This window comes from Geotrypetes seraphini, chromosome 5 (assembly GCF_902459505.1).
Source record: "Geotrypetes seraphini chromosome 5, aGeoSer1.1, whole genome shotgun sequence".
Lineage (NCBI taxonomy): Eukaryota > Metazoa > Chordata > Amphibia > Gymnophiona > Dermophiidae > Geotrypetes > Geotrypetes seraphini.
The window spans coordinates 121706400-121725462 of record NC_047088.1 but is presented as its reverse complement, the minus strand read 5'-3'; the positions used below and the strand labels follow the sequence as shown (position 1 = coordinate 121725462).

General features: G+C 43.9%; 1 protein-coding gene across 1 annotated transcript in view; it reads left to right on the top strand.

The window, feature by feature from the left end:
* Positions 1-19063, top strand: part of DNAJB11 (DnaJ heat shock protein family (Hsp40) member B11) — a 593123-nt gene that overhangs the window by 36707 nt on the left and 537353 nt on the right. The window contains exon 2 of the mRNA XM_033946900.1: positions 10589-10745. Coding sequence (XP_033802791.1) covers positions 10589-10745 — 157 coding nt within the window. The remainder of the gene's footprint in view (positions 1-10588; positions 10746-19063) is intronic.

Below are 19063 nucleotides of genomic sequence, written 5' to 3'. Positions count from 1 at the left end.
GGCCGCTGCTATTTTATATATTCATAAATGATCTAGAAACAGGGACAAAGTGCGAAATAATAAAATTTGCAGACACCAAACTATTTAGTGGAGCTCGGACTAAAGAGGACTGCGAAAAATTGCAAAGGGACTTGAATAAACTAGGGAAATGGGCGACGAGATGGCAGATGAAGTTCAACGTTGAGAAATGTAAAGTATTACATGTGGGAAGCAGAAACCCGAGGTACAACTATAGAATGGGAGGGATGTTATTGAATGAGAGTACCCAAGAAAGGGACTTGGGGGTAATGGTGGACATGACGGCACAGTGCGCAGCGGCTGCTAAGAAGGCAAACAGAATGCTAGACATAATTAAGAAGGGTATTACAACCAGAACGAAAGAAGTTATCCTGCCATTGTATCGGGCAATGGTGCATCCGCATCTGGAGTACTGCATCCAATATTGGTCGCCATACCTTAAGAAGGACATGGCGTTATTTGAGAGGGTTCAGAGGAGAGCAACGCGTCTGATAAAGGGGATGGAAAACCTTTCATATGCTGAGAGATTGGAGAAACTGGGTCTCTTTTCCCTGGAGAAGAGGAGACTTAGAGGGGATATGATAGAGACTTACAAGATCATGAAGGGCATAGAGAGAGTAGAGAGAAACAGATTCTTCAAACTTCGAATAATAAAAGAACAAGAGGGCTTTCAGGAAAGTTGAAAGGGGACAGATTCAAAATGAATGCTAGGAAGTTCTTCTTTACCCAACGTGTGGTGGACACTTGGAATGCGCTTCCAGAGAGCGTAATAGGGCAGAGTACGGTACTGGGGTTCAAGAAAGGATTGAACAATTTCCTGCTGGAAAAGGGGATAGAGGGGTATATATAGAGGATTACTGCACAAGTCCTGGATCTGGTGGGACGCCGCGTGAGCAGACTGCTGGGCACGATGGACCTCAGGTCTGACCCAGCAGAGGCATTGCTTATGTTCTTAAATAAATCTCTTTGCGTCTCTCCCACAACCACAAACTGCCTCAGTTCTGCTCCAGGATATACTCTCCTCAACCCCTCGAGGCAGATGCTTTTCTTTTGGAATGGACAAATTTCATCCTGTATGCGTTCCCTCCATTCCCTCTCATTCTCAAGATTCTTGTCAAGCTCAAGAACGATCATGCCACAATGATTCTAATAGCTCCTCGGTGGCCCAGGCAACCCTGGTTTGCTCTTCTACTTCAGTTCAGCAGCAGGGAACCATACCTTCTGTCAGTGTTTCCATCTCTGCTTACACAGATTCAGGGATCTCTTCTTCATCCCAACCTGCGGTCTTTACACCTGGCAGCTTGGTACCTCTCAACATGACTCCTCTTCAGTTTTCTCAACTTGTTCGGGATGTTTTGGAGGCTTCTAGAAAGCCTGCTACTAGATAATGCTACCACCAAAAATGGACTAGATTTTCTACGTGGTGCACCTCTCATAACAAGGAGCCTCGAGATACCTCCTTTTCTTCCGTCTTAGATTATCTTCAGCACTTATCTACCTTTGGCCTCAAGTCTACATTCATTCAAGTCCATCTTAGTAGAATTGCTGCTTTCCATTAACATCGAAGGGAAACCCCTTTCTACTCATCCTGTGGTTTCCAGATTTATGAAGGGATTTTTCAAGTGGTTTGGGATCTCAAAGTTATTTTTGATCAATTGATGAAGCCTCCATTTGAACCAATGTCTACGGCTCATTTGAAATACTTCACTTGGAAAGTGGTGTTTCTCATTGCCCTCACATCTGCTCGAAGAGTCAGTGAGCTGCAAGCTTTAGTTGCTGATTCACCTTTCACGGTTTTCCATCATAACAAGGTGGTCTTCCGTACGCGTCCTAAATTCTTACCTAAAGTGGTTTCAGAATTTCATCTCCATCAATCCATTGTATTTCCAGTTGGTTTTTTTTAAGACCTCATTCTCATCCTGGAGAAGCAGCTCTTCATACTCTGGACTTTAAGCGTGCTTTGGCCTTCTAATTGGAACGCACCAAACCACACAGATCTGCTCCTCAACTTTTTGTCTCATTCAATCCAAACAAGTTGGGACATCCGATTTCTAAGCGAACCATTTGCAATGACTGGGAGATAAACTCTGTTCCCATTCTAGGGGGGTGCGTTCCCCCCTTGTTGAGTTTCACATTTCTGAGCAACTTAAAACATATAGATTACACTTCATAGACAGGTTTGTGTTGAATGCGAAGTCAGTTCATATATTATTTATTTTGGCAAAGTACGTCAGAAAAAGAAATTTTGAATTCTGCCATGTTATGTTTCTTATTTATTTGGCAGAGTTCAAAATCAGCATGGCTTGTTGGAATCTTAGCACTTTAAAGATCAATGGCCGAGGCCCCGACTGACGGTTGCCTGCATGAGCAGGAATTCTGTGGGTCTGTTCAGTCTCAAATGGTAGTTTGAACTTTAGCATTTTAGGGATCATATCCTCTTAAAAAAGATATGGGATCTTTTCCCCTCCACATTTTCATGAAGTCTTAAAATCCTCACGTTTTTCATTCATGATCTGTTATTGCTGTCTTTCAAGTCCCTTTTCAGTCTTTTGATTGTCAGGTGATCAGTTTTACTTTGATTCAGGACTGCCTTCGTAGCTTCCATCCTTTTCTTTATTTGATCTAGTCTGGCATTAGAGATTTGCAGCTTCCTGCCACTTCTTCTTTAACTTCAGTTAACTTAGAAATTTTCTCCAGCCAATCAGAACTTCAGTTGACTCATTACCTCCTCTTCCCTCCCCTTCCTCTGATTTTTCCTTAGGAAGGGGGATCTTCGAGGGGGTGGGAGGGTCATGTTTTTGCCTTTTAGGTTGAAAATCCAAACAGGATTGTTTTTCTGAAGACATTTTCAAGCAGAATATGTTCGAATCCAGTCAAAATAATTACTGTAGAGCTGAAATAAAATCAGTAAGAGTGCCTGGATAGGAGGAGCAGTGCACTCACACGTCCATCTTTGTTGGCATCCAAGCCACGCCCTCTATTCAAGTAGTTTTTCAATGATGACTCTCTGTTCGCCCGCCCCGACTCTCCTTTCCGAAGGACCGCTCACACCCCCACCCGAAGGACCGCTCGCACCCCTACAGCCTCCCCCCTCCCCCTCCAGCATGGAGAAGCTGCCTACCGTTGTTTCCGGATGCCAGTGAGCCCAGCTGCTTCCTCTGCCGGCGGTCCTGCCCCTTCTCTGAGCCCTGCGCTGCGCTGCTTCCTCTTCCGGCGGTCCCGCCCTTTCTCTGACATCAGAGAAAGGGCGGGACCGCCGGAAGAGAAAGCAGCGCAGGGCTCAGAGAAGGGGCAGGACCGCCGGCAGAGGAAGCAGCTGGGCTCACTGGCATCCGGAAACAACGGTAGGCAGCTTCTCCAGCGGGAGGGGGAGGGGGGGAGGCTTTGGGGATGCGAGCGGTCCTTCGGGTGGGGGTGTGAGCGGTCCTTTCGGGTGATGAGTCGGGGGGGGGAACTATGTAAAAAAAAAAGTTGTACAACGCGCTCATGCGTATAACGCGTATGGTTATGCACGGTTTGTAAAATCGTGTATAACGCGTGCGTTATATGTGTGAAAATATGGTAATTGTAAAAAAACAAAATCAAACCCCAAACATAACTATTAAAGGCATTTTGTCCAAAAAGGCAGGCTGCATGTAGGACTGGAAGAAGTTTTTTTTTAAACAGTTCTTGAACCTGTCCTGGGGGACCCCCAGCCAGTTGGGTTTTCTGGATTTCCTTAATGAATATGCATGAGGGAGATTTGCATATAATGGAGGTGACAGGTTGGCAAACCTGTCTCATGCATATTTATTAGGGATATCCTCAAAACCAGACTGGCTGTGGGTCTCCCCAGGACAGATTTAAGAATGACTGGTTTAAATAATTTGTTTTCATGGTGGTCCTTCTTAGCAGCAGCCTTAGGCTGTTGCTTTTTTATTTTTATTCCAGTGAACGGGAGCTTTAAGAAATTGGATGTCATAACAATTAGTGATAACAAAAACAATGTAAATTCAACATTTCTTGAAAACCATATGAACTTATCGTCAAATATATTTTTATTGAGCAATCAAGAAAACAACAGGGCAACACAACAAAGTACAAAACCAGCTCAATAGAGTATGAAATGTCCCCAAAAGAACCCCCCCCAAACCCCAACCAAAACAACCCCCCTCCCACCCCCATTCCCACCCCTGGGTCCTCCTTCCAAATACATAGTAACAAAGAATTAGAAAAGAAAGTAAAACACCAAGCTAAGCAAAAGGATAAGTACAATCAAGAAGCATCAATTAAGTATCCGGCTACGAGCCAGAGGGGTCAAAGTAGTCCAAAAAGGTTCCCAAGTGGTCTGGAAAAGGCGGCCCTGGCGAGAAGACAAATCAGTCACATCCCTCCGCTCCCACATCAGAAGAGAAATCATGCGGCATCTCCAAAGGGAATAGTCCGGAGCGTCGGCCTCAAGCCATTTCAGCAGGATGCATTTCAGAGCAATCTGGATAGACCACTTAAGGAAAGCTGCAACTCCTTTTGAACGTGGAAAGTAGTGAGGAACAATCCCAAACAAGAGCAAAGGTGAGCTGCGAATGGTGACATGCCAAAGATTCTCCACAAAAGCAAAGATAGCAGTCCAAAAAAGCTGCACCTTAGGACAAGTCCAAAACATGTGACCCAAGCTTGCTTCCGGAGCCTGCCAACGAAGGCAGGCTGCGTTGAGACGGAAGTGGGATAAATAAGCCCTTTTAGGAGAGATGTATAAACGAAAAATCAATTTAAAATGTTGTTCCCAAAAGGTAGTATATTTACGAAAAGCAGGCAGGCGGCGGACAGCCTGAAGTAGTATGTCAGCAGGCAAATCAACAGTAAGATCACAAGACCAAGCATCTCGCAGCCGAGAATGGTCAAACAAAGGGCATTCATCTTTCAAATGGCGATGATGGAACTTGAGGGGAACCGGTTGTTGGGAACCAATGGTAAAAGCCGTGGACAATGACTCTTGACAGGAGGCCTGCAAGGAGCTTGAGGGTAAGGAAGAAATGTAATGATGGATTTGCATGTAAGCAAAATAGTCAGTAGGGGGGGGAGGACAAATTCTGTTTGCAATTGAGCAAAGGATTTAGGGGTGCCATCATCATTAACCAAGAGAAATATATATTGAATGCCCTTTGTTTCCCACCGAGCAAAACTCGGCCCATCAATCCCAGGCAAGAAAGAACCATTAAAACGAATAGGCAGAAAGGGAGAGACAGAGGGAGAAAGAGTGTGAAATTTACAGACCCAACGCCAAACCTTCCGCAAAGGTCGATGTAGTATTTTCACAGAAAGAGACTCAGGTTCAAGAGAAGGGAGAGAATGAAGATAGGCACTAAAATGAGTAGAATGAAAACAGAAAAGTTCCAAAGAAGTGTTAGTGAACGCTGAGGTACCCCTAAAGAGATCATTAATATGACGCATGCCAACCATATGAACTTATAATGAAATCAGTGCTCAGAGACACGGAGGTGAAAACAAGGGGTGAACCCCAAAACTATCACCTCACCACCCAATCATCACATGTTCAATATATTTAGTTGATATTTAAAAAGTCTTTATACTACTGTCCACCAGCAGATGATCACTCATGTATTGGTTAACAAGTTGTTCAAAAATTATTCAGAAGGCAAATGCCAGGTTACAGGTTCCGACGTGGCCCGTTTCGATCCTGCATCAGGGAACCAAAAATCTGAATTCAAAATGTTGATCCCAGGGTGAGAGATGTCTCAATAATTTAAATTCATTTCATTTCATTTCATTTATGGCTGTAGCCGGAAATACTTTCTCCCTTCATGCGATGATTGGGTGGTGAGGTGATAGTTTTGGGGTTACATTACATTACATTAGGGATTTCTATTCCGCCATTACCTTGCAGTTCAAGGCGGATTACAAAAGAATTATCCAAGATATATTACAACAAGAACTTACAAAAAAAAAATTGGTCATTATCAAAGAGAGTAAGAAATGGGTAAGGTTATTTGTTTGGGGTAGTTGGCTTTAGTGAGAGGTGGAGTTTGAAACTTGCGGTATTATTTCTTTTTTCAGAGTTTTCTTGAAGAGTATGGTCTTTATTTCTCTTCTAAAAGTTTTGTAGTCGAGGGATGCCGTCAGTAGATTGGCAATTTGGTTGTCTACTTTGGCTGCTTGAGTGGCCAGGAGGCCATCATATAGTTTTTTCTGTTTGATCTCCTTAATTGGTGGGTATGAGAATGGGGTATGAGTTTTCCTATGTCTGGTTGCGGTATTGTGGATGAGGCGGTTATTCAGGTAGTTTGGACTGTCTCCATATAAAGTCTTAAATAGTAGACAGTAGAATTTAAATTGGAGATATGCTTCTGTAATGTGGTCATGTTTCTTTAATGAGTAGATGAGTCTTAGTGCTGAGTTTTGGATAGTTTGTAGTTGTTTTGTTATGGTTGTAGGGCATGGGAGGTAGAGGATATTACAGTGGTCAAGTAGGCCTAGTATTAAGGACTGAACTATGAGCTGGAATTGTGTTTTCTCGAAGAATTTCCGAACTTGTCTTAAGTTTCTCATGGTTAAGAATGACTATTGTATTGTTTTATTGATTTGCGTTGCATGGTGCAGCATCTGTCGATAGTTATTCCTAGCAGTTTTAGGGTGGTTTGTATGGGGTAGTTGATTGCGTTGATTTCAATGTTGGTTATGGTTGGTATTTTGTTGTTTTCTAAGAGGATGAATTTAGTTTATCTAGGTTCAATTTCAGTTTGTGATTTTTCATCCAGGTTGCTATTAATTTTAGTGTTTGGTATATTGTGTTTGTCATGGAGAGTTCTGGTTGATCGAAGGATATGAGAATGGTAATAGCATCGGCATAGCTGTAATAGGTTATGCCTTGTTTGTCCAGGTGAGAGCTGAGGGAGGCTGTATAGAGATTGTAGAGAGTCGGGGATAGAGGGGATCCTTGGGGAACTCTGCAGGGGTTTGACCAAGGTTCAGATTTTTGTTTGTCTGATTTTACTCTATAGGTTCTTGATTTAAGGAATCCTTCAAACCATGTGTATACTTTATCTGTGACACCTATTGTATCTAGGATTTGTAGTAGTATGTTATGGTCCACCAAGTCGAATGCAGCGGTCAGGTCTAGTTGTATGAGCATCATTTTTTTTCCTGTGCTGAGATGTTGTCTGGCTGTGTCCAAGAGAGATCCAAGTAGTGTTTCCGTGCTGAAGTTGTTTCTGTGTGAGATGGAGTATGTTATGGTTTTCTAGGTAATTGGAGAGGAATTTGGCAACTAGTCCTTCTATTATTTTGACGTAGAGTGGAATAGAGGCAATGGGTTTGTAGTTAACTGTTTGATCTATCGGTCCTTTGGGGTCTTTGAGGATCGGGGTGATGATGATTTCACTGAAGTTAGTAGGGTAGTGGCCGTTTATTAGCGAGATTTGTATCCAGTTTAGAAGAAGAGCGCGAAATTTTGTGCTGGATGTTTTTAGGAGATATGGTGGACAGTTGTTGAGATCACAGGATGCATGGCTGTATTTTTTGTAGTATTTGATGAATTCGGGCCATTGAATGTTGGGGAATTGAGACCATATTCTGTCTGCTGCAATAGAATCTCTATCTATGGGGAGAATTGTGAATTTGTTAGGATGGGTAGAGGTGTCATTGAGGGTAGCTCTTGCATTGGTAATTTTATTTTGGAAGTGTTCTGCTAGTAGAGTGGCTGAGGGGGGGGGGTAGTATTGTTAGTGGTCAGGTAGGGTTTGGTGTCGGTTAGGGTTTTTAGAATTTGAAATAGTTTTTTTGGTGTCTTGGGTTTCAGTGCCTATTAGGTTGGTGTAGTGTGCTTTTCTCTTGTCCTTTAATTGTGATTTGTATTGTTTGTTGATTTTTTTCCAGGCGGATTTTGTATGATCCAAGTTCGATTTTCTCAATTTTCTTTCTAGTCGTCTACATTGTCTTTTGAGTTGTAGCAGTTCGGAGTCGAACCATTTATCTGATCTCCTGCTGGGTCTGGATTTGATTTGCAGTGGGGCTAAACCATCAAGGGCGTTGGAGCATAGTCTTTCCCAATGTAAGATGAAGTCCTCGGGGTTGTTTTCTAGAATAGTTTCATCTATTTTAGACCAGAATATGGAGGGTTCGATGTGTTTGCGTGAGGTGTATGTTACTTTATTGAGTTTTGTTATAGTTTTTTGTTTTTGGTCCAGTTGATGTTGAAAGTGTAGGTGTAGTGGTTTGACCAGATGGATCTGGACCATGTTCCTTTAGATATATGAATTTCTGTTAAGGATGGTTGGTGGGTCATGAAGGCTGGTGTCCTTTTTCATGAGTTGTTTGAGGATTTAGTATTTGGAAGGATAAGGCTTTGAGAAATGAGAGAAAGTTGTCTACTTGTTTGGAAGATTGATCATCTAAGTGTAGATTTAGGTCTCCTAGGAGTAGGTTGTAGGTTGCTATTAGTGAGTTTTGGTATATGAAGTCTTCCACTTTGGTTCTTGGTAAAGACCAGTTTCCTGGCGCTATGTAGCAGAGCATGCAGTTTAGTGTGTCTTTTAGTGTGGTTCTTGAGAGTTGGCAAGCTAATAGGTCCATGTATGTAATGTAATGTAATTTATTTCTTATATACAACTAAACTCCGTTAGGATTCTAAGTGGTTTACAGAAAAATAGACAATAGGGTGCATTAAAATTATAAGTAAAATAGGTACTTAGAAATTCCCTTACTATCCCGAAGGCTCACAATCTAACTAAAGTACCTGGAAAAATGATAATTAGTAGAGTAATGAAGAAATAAAATAGAGAATAGATGAGAAAAATAAGAAAATAAACATTCTAATAAGACTACAATGATCTAAAGGACTTTGAAAGGTAGAAAAAAGAGGGGAGATAAGAATAGATGCAGAGGGAGAACCGTTGAAGCAATAGAATTCTGGGGAAATTTAAATGAAATTTGAATGATAAAATAAAACAAAATAAGTGGTAAAACAATAAGTGAGATTAAAAAATATATCATAAACTAAAAAGAATTGAAAATAAAATCAAAACAGTCAAAACTGAAGTCCAGCTTGAACAGGTCCCCGAGCCAACCGTTGGTCCGATGGCTGGACTGCAGCCCTCCTCCGTCGGCTCTCCCCTGCTGGAATGGGGGAGGAGCGAAGACAGTGTCGGGTGCCCTGCTGGAACGGGCCCCCGAACCGACCGTTGGACCAATGGCCGGACTGATGAGTTAGATGTTTTCTCAATTATATTAAGGGTTAGGTCTTGTTTGATTAAGATTGCTAGGCCTCTGCGTCTTTTTTTTTTTTTCCTCTGCAGACCACTGTAATTTTGTATCCTTGTGGACAGACTTCAGTTATTCTGGGGTCTGAGTCGGAGGTTAGCCAGGTTTCTGTGAGGAAAAGATAGTCCAGGTTTTCTTGTGTTATCCAGGTTTTTATGAGCTCTGTTTTTGGACCTAGCGCTCTGATATTTAAGTAGGCACATTTGAGTGTGGATAACTCTGTTTGATAGTTGTGAGTTGTGTTTGGGTATATAAGTGATTTAGGGTGTCGGTGTGGTTTAGTCTTTGTGTGTGTTGGTCTTCTTCCCCATGCTGTAATAATAGAGTGTAGAGTGTTAGATTGTAGGTTTGAGTTTCTGTCACTTGATGTTCTCCTAGTTTGGAAGAGAGATTTATTTATATCTGTAGTGGATGAAGGGAGGAAGTTATTTGCTGCTGTCTTCCCGCTGGTTAAAAGAAAGATTAACAGTATGAAGTGCTGGGTTTGTGAGATTAGCTTCATTTTGGTTTTTTTGTGGGGGGGGTTTTGTTTGTTTTTTGTTTGGTGGTTGGTGAAAGTTGGTGGAAGGGTCTTTGGTGGTTTGGCTGTTGTTTTTCAGATGGTTTTAAGTTTGGTAGTGTTGTGGGGGTGGATCGCTTCTTGGTCGCTTCACAAATGTGCTATGAGCGTCTTCAACTGCGCGCCGTTAGGCGCTGAACCTTTTATTGGTTCAGCGTAGTCCCGTCGGGTGGGGGGGAGGGGCGGAGTGCGCTCCCACGCCGGCAAGCCTTCCTGCCTAATCCTGGGTCCAGCTATGGAGGGGGGAGGGGCGGAGTGCGTTCCCACGCCTGCAAGCCTACCTGCCTGCTCCTGGGTCCAACGATGTGGCCAAAGTGGGATACAAATAAAACAAAGAAAAAGAAACGGGTGCTGGGAGACTCACTGAGCCTTCCAACTGGCTCAGTGTAGTCCCGTCGGGTGGGGGGAGGGACGGAGTCACCCCTTGTTTTCACCTCCATGTCTCTGAGCACTGATTTCTTTAAGTTCATATGGTTTTCAAGAAATGTTGTTGAATATATGTGAGTGAATTTACATTGTTTTTGCTATAGTCACTTTAATCACTCATACCACATCAAGTATCGAATTTGTGGTCCCCCTGATCTACTTATTTGACTGAGTCTATAACAATTAGTGATAGCACATTGCTTATTACTCATAAGTCAGTACAGCTATCTATAATCTCAATAGCTAAAAGATAAAAGTTAAAATTACATTTTAGTGCCAAAATTTTTTTTTTCCTATTCAGTGTTAGCAAGTTATTTCATTTCCTTTCAGAAGGGACTTCTATCAGATTCTGGGTGTTTCCCGGAGTGCCTCGGTGAAGGAGATTAAGAAAGCCTATCGCAAGCTGGCATTGCATCTTCATCCAGACCGTAATCCTGATGATCCTGAAGCACAGGCCAAGTTTCAAGATCTTGGTGCAGCTTATGAGGTTAGTTGATACTGAAAAATAGATACTTTTTTTTCCAGAGGAGTCTTTATTTCATATATAATACAGTATTTATTATCCCAGGACAAGCAGGCAGCCTATTCTCACATGTGGGTGACGTCATCCACAGAGCCCAGATGTGGACAACCTCGCAAGCAGACTTGCTTGTAGAAAACTCAGAAGTTTTGAGTCTGCCAAACCGCGCATGCGCGAGTGCTTTCCCGCCCAGCACTGGGCACGTCTCCTCAGTTCTCAGTTTTCCACGGAGCCGAGAAGTCCGTCTTTGATGCTCTGCGCTGAACTTAGTTCGCTTCGTGCCTTCTCTCACTGCGGCTCGTGTTTTATTTTACTTCTTACCGTGTCGCTGTGCTTTTCATTTGGTCTTTGTTTAAAAAAAAAAAAAGTTAATTTTTTCATCAAGTGACTGGCGGGGCCTGTCGCACGCCCTCAGCCTGCGGGCTTTGACTTTACGGCAGCTATCTTCTATGTCCCGGACTGACACAGGCTTCAAGAAGTGCCAGTGTGCGATCTCTCTCACTGACCCACACCTGGTGCCTTCAGTGTCTGGGGCCTCACCATTGCCCGGAATCATGCATTCGCTGTGCTACTCTTCAATCTTGAGCCGTCAAACGTTGTTGAGTTCAAGTGGAGAAGATTTTCGGTATGAAAACAACTGCTACACCCTCGACCTCCGACTCAGTCAGGCCTGCTACGGGGTGTCCTCCTGCCTCCACGACCTCGACTCCCATCAGACCTTCCTCGTTTGGAACGTCCTCGACCTCGAGTAAATCTGCCAAGTCTTCTCCTGATCTTCCCTCAGGTCGGATACCTCAGCAGACAGTTCCAGCAGTGGTCCTCGAGCTACCCAAACATCATTCTTCATTTTCGACCTCAGAGCCTTTAGCCTGTTTCAGACTCGGATCAACAATGCAGGCTACTATCCAGACCATTTTAGAGCGGGAATTTGTTCAGTTACTGACCAAATAGAGTCCTGCCTCAACTCTGCTTCCTGCAGTCCAGCCTTGGCAGGCTCACAAGAGGTCGAGTCCTTGCCTTTGCCTCGAACTGAATCTACACACTCTATGCAAGGAGTCGAGTCTCTGCGAGTGTCTGGTCTGGAATCTTCACACTCAAGTTTCAAGTTTATTAATATTTTGATATACCGACCATCACGTGTATCTGGTTGGTTTACAATAATAAACCATGCAAGGAGTCGAGTCTTTGTGAGTGTCTCGTCTGGAATCCTCACACTCCATGCAAGAGCCTAGTCTTTGATAGTGCTTTGAGATTCCTCGATTTTTAACCACAGAGTCTATGGTACTTTGATCTACAGCTTCTAGCCCTATATCCTCATTTAAGGCATTGCTCGTTTCGAGGCATAGGGCGAAGTCTCCTCGACCTTGTACGAGACCTGCTTCCAGGTAACACTCTCACCGTTGGTCGAGGCCCTCATCGAGGAGCAGGTCCTCCTCCAGAGAGAAGCCTTCCTCGTCCATGCCTTTCAGTTCTTCAAGGCCTCCAACTCCTCGAGATAGGACACCAGTAGCAGAACCTGAGGGCACAGCTGATTCCATTGCCTCGCCCCAGTCTGTTTATTCGCTGGGATAACAGTACTCCATAGAGGCCTCACCTTCGTTTTCCATTCGAGGCGCCTCGAGGTCATCGAGTCCCTCTCGAGGCCATGCTCTAGCGGATCAATTCTCCTTTTCATCCTTCCTCCGTCAAATGGCTGAGGCACTGGATCTTAAATTGGACGCTGATTCTAAGTACTCTAAGGAGTATTTAGAGGAAATGAGTTTGCCTCGGCGTCCTGCGGAGTCTCTCAAACTTTCTCTGAACAGACTTCTTTCTCAGACTTTCAAACGAAACCTGGAAACTTAAGCCTTTCCTTCAGTTCCAGGCAAGCTGGAATCAAGGTATAGAACTGTACATTGCAGGGGCTTTGAGAACTCCCAACTATCTCATCAGTCCCTTCTTGTGGAATCTTCCTTAAAGAGGAGTCATCCTTGCAGGGTCTATGCTACCGTACCTCCTGGCAGAGAGGGCAGGACTATGGGCAAGTTTGGCCGTCATCTTTATCAAAATTCGATGTTGGCCTCCAGGGTTTTAAATTATAATTTTATTTTTACTACTTATTTCAAGTATTTTATTGATATACTCCATGATTTTTCTAAAGACCTTGTTCAACACAGGCTTTTAGAGTTCCAGTAAGTCATTGCTACCTTGGCGCAACTCAGGTTGCACCTTCTTCAGTCCTCTTATGATGCCTTTGAACTTTCCTCTAAGGTCACTGCTTTCTCTGTAGCGATGCGCCGCCTTGCCTGGCTTCGCACCATTGATATAGATCCCAACATTCAGAATCATCTGGCCAATATTCCTTGTGAAGGCAATGACCTTTTTGATGAATCCATAGAAGCCGCCACCAAGAAGTTGTCTGAGCATGAGAAATCCTTTGCTTCCATCGTCAGACCAAAACCTAAGCCAGCTCCTCCTAAATCTTCTCAGCCTGTTCCATCCTATCAGAGGCGTTATCCTCCGAGGGCAGCTCCTTATACTCGAGCATCCCCCAAAAAACAGGAACAGCAGAAGCAACAGAAACCTCAGCCTTCTGCTTCGCCATAGGCTTCTCAACCTTTTTGACTGTCTCAAACAGAGCATAACCTTCATCGTTCTGCCTCTGTCCTCCCCTCTTCCCATAGGAGGTCGTCTCCATCATCCGACCTCCTGGGTGCTGTCAATAATCAGGGAGGGATACTGTCTTCATTTCACTCAGATTCCACCAGAGCTTATTCCAAGAAAGTATTCTTCCAATCCATCCCAGACCACCCTTCTTCAGGAAGCTCAGGCTCTGTTTCGTCTCCGTGCCATTGAGGAAGTTCCATTGGAACAGCAGAGCAGGGGATTTTACTCCCGTTACTTCCTAGTTCCGAAGAAGATGGGCGATCTGCGGCCTATATTGGATTTCAGGGCCCTCAACAAATTTTTGGTCAAAGAAAAGTTTTGCATGTTGTCCCTAAAATCCTTATATCCCCTTTTAGATCAGAACGATTGGTTATGTTCTCTAGATCTCAAAGAGGCTTACACTCATATTCTCATTCATCCAGCCTCCCGTCAGTACCTCAGATTTTGGGTGGGGAATCTGCATTTTCAGTACAGAGTGCTACCCTTCGGTCTGACATCTCAGACAATGTTCACCAAGTGCCTAGTGGTGGTAGAATCTCTAAGGAACCATGGTCTTCAGGTGTTCCCCTACCTGGACGACTGGCTCATCAAAGATTCAACATTTCAAAGGGTTATTGTAGCAACCCAACGGACTACGTGGTTCCTACAAAGCTTGGGATTCAAAATCAACTTTCCCAAATCCCACCTTCAGCCCTCTCAGAATCTGCAGTTTATTGGAGCTGTTCTGGACACTATCCAACTTGGACCATTCCTTCCTCAGCAACGTCTGGATGCTCTTCTTCAGCTTTGCTCAAAGTATCTTCCCTTTCTTCACTCTCAGTGAGACACATGATGGTATTACTCGGTCACATGGCCTCGACTGTTCACATGACTCCTTTTGCCAGACTTCACCTCAGAATTCTTTAGTGGACTCCGGCATCTCAATGTGCGCAGGCTTGTGACCCACTTTCTCAACACATTACAGTCACTCCTTCGTTGAGACAGTCTCTCCACTGGTGGATGCTCTCTTAAGAACATAAGAAGCGCCATCTCCGGAACAGACCCTAGGTCCATCAAGTCGGGCGATCCGCACACGCAGAGGCCCCGCCAGGTGTTCCCTGGCATAAGTTTTGGTCCCCATATCGCTCCAAGCTTCTCGTAAAGAGAAGTGCATCTAGCCTACCCCTACCCATGTCACTTCATGCCACTCATAAGGAGATGTACATCTAACTTACCCTTAAATCCTAGAATGGTGGATTCCACAATTACCTCCTCTGGGAGAGCATTCCAGGTGTCCACCACTCGTTGCGTGAAGCAGAACTTCCTGATATTTGTCTTGAACTTGTCCCCCCCTTAGCTTCAGCCCATGTCCTCTTGTCTGTGCCACATTGGACATTGTAAATAACGTTTTTTCCTGCTCTATTTTGTCGATTCCTTTCAGTATTTTGAATGTCTCGATCATATCCCCTCGTAGTCTCCTTTTCTCAAGGGAGAACAACCCCAGTCTCTTAAGTCTTTCCTCGTAATCCAGGTTCTCCATACCTTTCACCAGCTTTGTTGCTCGTCTCTGCACCCTCTCTAGCAGTATGATATCCTTCTTTAGGTATGGAGACCAATGCTGGACGCAGTATTCCAAGTGTGGTCTGACCATCGCTCTATAAAGCGGCATTATGACTTTCTCCGATCTACTCGTGATTCCCTTCTTTATCATGCCTAGCATTCTATTCGCGTTCTTCGCTGCCGCCACACATTGCACCGACGGCTTCAGTGTCCTATCGATTAATACTCCCAGGTCCTTTTCCTGTTCAGATTTTCCCAGAGTTGCACCTGACATACTATACTTGTGTTCCTTATTTTTTCTGCCTAAGTGCATCACTTTGCATTTTTCCACATTAAACTTCATCTGCCATTTATCTGCCCAGTTCTCCAATCGGCTCAAGTCACTCTGGAGTTCTTCACTGTCCTTCTGCGATTTGATGGCCCGGCATAGTTTTGTGTCATCTGCAAACTTGATGATCTCACTGGATGTTCCATCCTCTAGGTCATTGATGAAGATATTAAATAAGATGGGCCCAAGTACCAAGCCCTGGGGCACATTGCTAGTCACGTTTTCCCAGTCCGAGAACTTCCCATTTATGACCACTCTCTGCCTTCTGTTCTCCAGCCATTTGCCTATCCATCTTAGTATATCTCCTTCTATTCCATGGCCCTGCAGTTTCCTGAGGAGTCTTACATGTGGAACTTTGTCGAACGCTTTCTGAAAATCCAAGTATATAATATCCACCGGTTCTCCATTATCAATTTGTCTGTTCACTGTCTCAAAAAATTGAAGTAGGTTCGTCAAGCATGACTTCCCTTTCCTGAATCCATGTTGTCTGGCTTTCATCAGGTCGTGTGTGTCTAGGTGCCGGGTTATGCTATCCTTGATCAGCGCCTCAACCATCTTCCCAGGGACCAACGTGAGACTCACAGGTCTATAGTTGCCCGGTACTCCTCTTGATCCTTTTTTGAATATCGGCGTGACGTTCACTATCTTCCAGTTGTCTGGTATCTGCCCTGTTTTGATTGACAGATTGGCAAGTTTTTGGAATAGTTCTCCGATTTCCACTTTTAGCTCTTTCAAGACTCTCGGATGAATTCCATCCGGTCCAGGGGATTTGTCGCTTTTGAGTTTGTCGATCTGGCGGTATATCTGGTCCAAGTCCACGTCTACTGTGGTAAGGCTGTCCTCTGTTACTCCTTTGAACACTTTCACTGCTTCTGGAATTGTTGCAGTGTCTTCCTTTGTAAAGACAGACGCAAAGAATGAATTTAGCCTGTCTGCGATTTGTTTGTCTTCCTTGATGTACCCTTTCCTTCCCTGGTCATCCAGCGGTCCCACTGCCTCATTTGCGGGTTTTCTCCCTTTCACGTACTTGAAGAAGGGCTTGAAGTTTTTGGCCTCCTGCGCTATTTTCTCCTCATAGTCCTTTTTGGCATCCCTCACTGCCCTGTGACACTTCTTCTGATCACCCTTGTGTTTGTTCCAAGTTTCGATTGTTTTCGTGCGTTTCCATGCTTTGAAGGAGTCCTTCTTTTCTTTTATGGCTTCCTTCACCTCTTTAGTAAGCCACGCCGGCTCTCTTTTGCCTTTGGTTTTCTTTGCTTTGGATATCCTCGGAATGTAGAGGCTTTGTGCTTCCGTGATAGTATTTTTCAGAAGGGACCATGCCTGTTCTACCGTTTTGACTTTGCCCATTTTTTTCTTGATCTGTTGTTTCACCATGGCTCTCATGCTATCATATCTTCCCCTTTTGAAGTTTAAAGTTGTGGTTGAGGTTTTGGTACTTTTCCCCTTCCCGACATCGAGTCTGAAGTTGATCATGTTGTGATCGCTCGTCCCCAGCGGGACCGTGACTTCTACTTCCTTTGCTGGCCTCGTAATGCCGTTTAGGACCAAGTCCAAGGTGATGTTTCCTCTTGTCGGCTCTCCCACCAATTGTTCCAGAAAGCAGTCCCCTAGCACTTCCAGAAACATTGCCTCCTTGCCACAATTTGAAATTCCCAGGTTCCAGTCTATTCCAGGAAAATTGAAATCCCCCAAGATTATCACATTACCTGTCTTACATTCGTGTTTAATTTCCTCTATCATTTCCACGTCTGTTTCTTCCATTTGTCCTGGCGGTCGATAGTAAAAGCCAATCTTTGTGTCAGCTCCGTTGTGTCTGGGAATCTTTATCCAGCGGGATTCCAGCTTCTCTTTCTCTTCTGTCATAGTCTCTCTCACAGATTCTATTTCCAATCTCTCCAGAGGTTTACTGTTTCAGACACCTCTCCCCATCAGAAGGTCCTCACGACAGTTTCCTCGACCTTCGCTTGGGGGGGCTTATCTCAACGGTCTCCGTATTCAAGGCCACTGGTCCAACACGGATCGTCAGTGTCGTATCAATCTGTTAGAACTCAGAGCGATCTTCAATGCTCTCAAAGCTTTTCAGCACTTCTTCACGACCAGGTAGTCCTTATTCAAACAGACAATCACGTCGCCATTTACTACATCAACAAGCAGGAAGGAACAGGATCTCTCCCTCTTTGTCAAGAAGCTAAAAGAGTGTGGGACTGGGCGATCTATCACAACACGTTCTTGAAAGCCGTCTACATTCAAGGAGAGAAAAACTGTCTGGCGGACAAATTGAGTCGCCTTCTGCAACCTCACAAATGGACACTCAATTCCTCGCCTCTTCATCACATTTTTTTTCAGTGGGGAACTCTTCAAATAGATCTCTTTGCATCTCCCCACAACCTCAAACTGCCTCAGTTCTGCTCCAGGATATACCCTTCTCATCGCCTCGAGGCAGATGCTTTTCTTCTGGAATGGATGAATCTCTTCCTTTATGCGTTCCCTCCATTCCCTCTCATTCTCAAGACTTGTCAAGCTCAAGAACGATCATGCCACAATGATTCTAATAGCTCCTCGGTTGTTCTACATTTTAGTTATGCTAAGAAAGGTCAGGGTGACCTGTGAATTTTAAGACATAAATAAATTTATATACTATTGTTTAAATGTAGTCATGGAATTTACAGAAAAGGGTTCCAGAGGAAACAGTAAAACTGTCTTTGTATATAGACTCTCACACACAATCATGTGAATGCCTCTGTTTCTTATAGATTAGCACACACAAAGCTAATTACTAGTTCACACAGATGTTAATATGTGTCTGTTTTTATAAACCAGGAAGTAGGGCTTTTTACTGACATGATTGGTCAAAAGTGATTTAGAAAGAAAAAGTGAAACACTGCCACGTGCTGGGTTTAAAAACTTAACATTAGAATGGACTTAACATTAAAATAAGGATTTAAATGTAACATTGACATAAGGCACTTTTTGGAAAGGAAGTCATGTGATCAACTGTACCATTGTATTCCAATTATTACAAATTATGTCACATAGGGTATAAATCTGTTTGTCCTTGCTTTCTCCCTTTGAAGAGCACTGAAAATGTGATGGCTTGCTCTTCTCAAGCATAGGAGAACTATTAATTAATCCTAATGTGATTATTACATGGCTTTTCCTCATGTCTGTTATTTGAATTCACAGAATGGAGTCTCTAGCCCAGTCATGTGGGAGAGAGAATCCATTCTGGTGATTCTTTTGGCCCCGATGTTCAAGTCTTCTAGCCTGGCTTGAACAGTTTCTTTGAAGCTCGAGGCTGTCCTCACTTTTTCCTCACCTATTTAGCAGGGGTTCGAGTGCAGGCTGTTAGGCACCCTTAGGAGGCTCATCAGTGTCTCACAGGGTACCAGCTGCATTTTTCATCTTCACCCTATACTTAGCGTGTCCATCGGTCCAAGGGGGTGGTGTTACGGTCAGGCACCATGTCTAACTGGCAGCCCAAAGATCAGCGTCAAAGAGGCATTCCCAGCATGAAGCAATGATTCTCTGATTCCAGCCACTGTAAGAGAGTTGAGGCAGGCAGCAGCACATTTCCAGCACAAGTCACTGAGTAAGGTTGTCACAGCCTGTGAGGTGAATCGGGGAGGGGTTCTGAATTTCAAGGTTTTAAAGGTTTCTACATATCCCCCTGTGTTCACCCACCTACAAAAATGGCGATTTTAGGATTTTTTACTTTGCTAACTGTGAAAAATATCTTGATTTTGGTTCTAATTGCTTAGCTATCTTTATT